This window comes from Piliocolobus tephrosceles, chromosome 7, assembly GCF_002776525.5.
Source record: "Piliocolobus tephrosceles isolate RC106 chromosome 7, ASM277652v3, whole genome shotgun sequence".
NCBI classification, from domain to species: domain Eukaryota; kingdom Metazoa; phylum Chordata; class Mammalia; order Primates; family Cercopithecidae; genus Piliocolobus; species Piliocolobus tephrosceles.
This window is the reverse complement of record NC_045440.1, coordinates 128,469,765-128,473,742: the sequence shown is the minus strand read 5'-3', so window position 1 is coordinate 128,473,742 and position 3,978 is coordinate 128,469,765. Positions and strand designations below refer to the sequence as shown.

At 42.6% G+C, this 3,978-nt stretch overlaps 1 protein-coding gene across 1 annotated transcript; it reads right to left on the bottom strand.

Annotated features, from left to right (window-relative positions):
* Positions 1 to 819: 819 nt before the first annotated feature.
* LOC111549583 (coiled-coil domain-containing protein 144A-like) lies at positions 820 to 2,163 on the bottom strand (the record flags this gene model as incomplete). Its single annotated transcript, XM_023222737.2, is given in 3 exon segments — positions 820 to 1,337; positions 1,340 to 2,061; positions 2,063 to 2,163. Coding segments are annotated over 3 exon segments (1,341 nt in total), but the record flags the coding sequence as incomplete, so codon positions are not given.
* Positions 2,164 to 3,978: the final 1,815 nt, after the last annotated feature.

Sequence of the window (3,978 nt, the reverse complement as noted above, 5' to 3'; positions counted from 1 at the left end):
GTACCTCTCAGGTCAGGAAATAGAGCCTTAGTGATACTCTCGAGGTCCCTCTGCCCTCCTTCCACATCAGTATCTTTGTCTTCCTCCTCAAGGTAGCCCCTATTCTGATTTCTAATACCATGGGTCAGTTTTTGCCTGTTTTTGAATTATATACAAATGGAGATAACAGAAACCAAAGTAATTATGGGCTGACAGGACAGCTGGATCAGTTTCATTAAAAAGGGCAAACTTGAAGATCTTTTGACTCCAGCTTTTTAGGGGATCTAAAGTGACCTTGATGGACAGTGGAAGAAATCACAACATGGAATTCCTTGAATAAAAATTTATTGACTTTAAAAAAAAAAAAAAGGAAAACAGTACAGTGAGTGAGTGAGAGGGCAAACTGAAGAGCAATGTGTCTATCAAGTTTTTCAACATGCTGGAAGAGGTCAAATACATTTCCTTTTCTAGGACTCCATTTTCCTTTACTAGGAATCAATTTGTATATCTCAAGACGGGCTCACTCAACTCCATCCTCGTCTCTTTGTAGGGTGACCTATTGAACTATAGGGGACTAGGAAGCTAAAGGGTGTACTTGGCAAACTCCTTTAAAGCTTGGCTCATCAAGTGGCCGAGCTTCTGTCAAACAGGCCCCCTCTCAGAGGATCTGGAAGGTGCAAGGGAGTGGAAGGCTTCCCTTCTGCAGCTTCTCCTGGAAAACATGGCTGGAAGGTACTTGCTCTTCTGTGGCAGGGGAGCAGAGGTTCCGGGGAGTGTTCCATCGTTTTCTGGTCAGTATGGAGCAGGCACAGAGTCTGCTTTGCTGGCATGGACTGCACATCAGGTATTACTTCCTTTTCTGACTTTTACAGAAAACAGATACTGTCCGCATAGCCTTGTGTCTTCTTCTGGCACCATTTCAGTAGAGCACTGTGCTTGGAACCACCATATTCCCGGGCCAAGACCGCCAGAGGGTCTTTTCTCAGAATTAATTTTCTTTTGAGCCATTTCTAGTTCCTTTTCTTTCCTAGTCAGAATCTGATCTTGTAATATTCTGGCATTCTGTTCTTCAGAAATTTGCTTCTCAGCATCGTTTTGCTCCTGCATAACCGGATCCACGTTCATTCCTACTGTCCTCAATTCTTTAACAAGTCTTCTCAGATTCCATTCAAGTTGTTGCTTTGTTTCAACCACTTTCTTATATTCCTTTTCTTTTATTCTTAACTGTTCACGATATTTATTATACAATATATTGGCATTTCTTTTCTCCTCATTTTGTTGTTTTAAGGCAAATCTCAAATCGTACAGCTCTTTCTCCCATTCAATTTTTTGAAGCTCTAACTGTAATTTTGTCTTGTTTCAAATAGCTCATTTTGTAGTACACTGACCGTATTTTCCATGTGTTTAATTTTTACTCTAAGTTGGTCACAGCGATTATTCTTAAGTTTCAGTAAGGGTTCACATAAAAAAAATGTGTCTTGGATTCTTGATAGGCTAACAGAATCTTTACACTCCATTGTAAGTTGTTCCATCAGCAACATAAAGTTCTCATAAACAGAATGAGACAACTCACAGTCCTCTGAGGCTATTTCAGATGGCTCCACTGAGTCAGTAAAGTCAGCCCCAGGATGTATTTGGTTTTTGACCTTGTTATTTTGATTAGATGTTTTATCTGCAGACCTGTCATGGTCTCCATTCTCCTTCCTAGGAATCTGCTGATTTAGTCCATCATCATCACTGCCAACAGTAGCACCATCAGTTAGGGTTCCTGTTGATTCTGTTCTATTACTTCTGTGCTTCTCCACTTCTTCTTCAACCTCTTTCTGAAGTTGAACAGTTTCTTTCTTCAAAGCCAGCAACTCTTCTTCTAATGTGTCGACCTCATTCTTAAACTTTTGTATGTCTTGCTGTAATTTCTCATATAGATATACTTCTGATGTCCTGTCAGAATCTGGTGGTAAAGAACTCAGATTTTCTAATTTAGGTTTCAGGCTTTTATAGTTATTTGTACTGCAACTGTCACTATTTTCGTTCATATTTTTTGTCATTTGCAAATCAAACTCTTGGTCTTCTTTCAACTGTAACCACTTGTGGGTTCCTTGCTTTCTTAGTGCCTGCATCATTATGGAAATTCTTATCTGTACTAAAAATAAGTTCAATGCCTGGTTCGTTATCACTGTCGCATTTTTAAATGAATAACTGAGCTCCTTAACCTTATTGATTTCACCATGGATGGGTGAAAACCTCACCACAGACTGATACTAGTTTGAGGACAGGACAAGGAAACTATAGTTCTGATAACTGCAAATGTTTCCTTTGTTTCCTTGTCTCTTTATGTGGTTATCTTCCAGTTACCCTCCATATGAGGGGTCAGCAAACTATAGGCCATGGGGCAAATCCAGTCTGCCTTATAGTTTTGTAAATAAAGTTTTACTGGAGCTCAGTCATGCGTCTTTACTTACCTATTATCTATGACTGTTTTCATACTTCAACAGCAGGATTGAATAGGAATGACAGACCACATGAAAAAGCCCTGTACAGAAAAAGCTTGTTAATCCCTGCTTTATACCATAACCAGAATGCCCTCATACTCAAATCTAATCATGTGACTCCCCAGCTCACAATTCTCCAATGAATCCCTACAGTAAACATTGCTGTCTCCCTACCCAACAGCGATTCACTGTTCTGTCTTACTGGAGAAACACACGTCTATTTGGATATTTATCATGCCAATAGCCCTCCCAACTCCAAAAGAAGAAATGATTATTCTAAGCTCATCACAGTAATTACATTTGCTTTCCCAGTGCCTGGTTTAGGAATGAGCATGTGGTAGGACCCAGCCAATAAAATGTTACAGGAAGTCCACCACACACTTCTGAGTCTTCTCCCTAACTAAAAGAAACATGCAAAGAAAAGCCACCCTTTCAGCCTTCAGATAATGTCAGTGAGACCATAATGTTTGGAGCTGTTGCTAATTAGTCAGCCATGAAAACGGACATGAACAAAACACTGTGATATCACTGAACCGTCAGAACAACTCTGGTGCCTACTGTTTTAGCCACTGTTAATTAGGTCATCTAGTATTTTCAGCCCACAGCATTCTACCTGGTAAATCTCCCATGACCTGCAGGAAAAGATCTACTTGTTTCTTTTTCTTTTTCTTTCTTTTTTTTTTTGAGACAGAATCCCGCCCCGTCACCCAGGCTGGAGTGCAGCGGCACAATCTCGGCTCACTGCAGCCTCCGCCTCCCAGGCCCAAGCGATTCTCCGGCCTCAGCCTCCTGAATAAATGGGACCACAGGCATGCGCCACCACGCCCGGCCAACTTTTTTTTTTTTTTTTTTTTTTTGCATCTTTAGTAGAGATGGGCCCCACTATGCTGGGCAGGATGGTCTCGATCCCCCGACCCTGTGATCTGCCCACCTTGGCCTCCCAAAGCGCCGGGACCACAGGCGCGACCCGCCGCACCCAGCCTGAGATCTACTCATTTCTATAGTATTAAAAATTCTGGGCAGGGACTGGTGGCTCACGCCTGCAATGCCAGCAGTTGGGAGGCCAAGGCGTGCGGACCACTTCAGGACAGGAGTTCGAGACCAACCCGCCAAACATGCCGAAACACTGTCTCCACCAAAAATACAAAAATTAGCCAGGAATGGTGGCCCACGCCTACAATCCCAGCCACCTGGGAGGCTGAGGCACGAAAATCACCCGAACCCGGGAGGCGGAGGCTGCAGTGAGCCAAGAGAACGCCACTGCACTCCAGCCTGGGTGACAGAGCAAGACCCTATCCCAAAAAAAAAAAAGTCGGTCATAAGCTTGCCTTAGGTATTCACTTCATTCCCAACCATTCGCATCTCATACGTTTTGCACTAGCAGAACTGAACTGCTCATAAACCCTGCAACTTTCACTCAAGCATCTTACTTTTGCACTCACTGCTCCTTCTGCCAAATACATAATCTTCTGCCCACATCATCCTTCTGCCTCTTTACGTAGAAAAG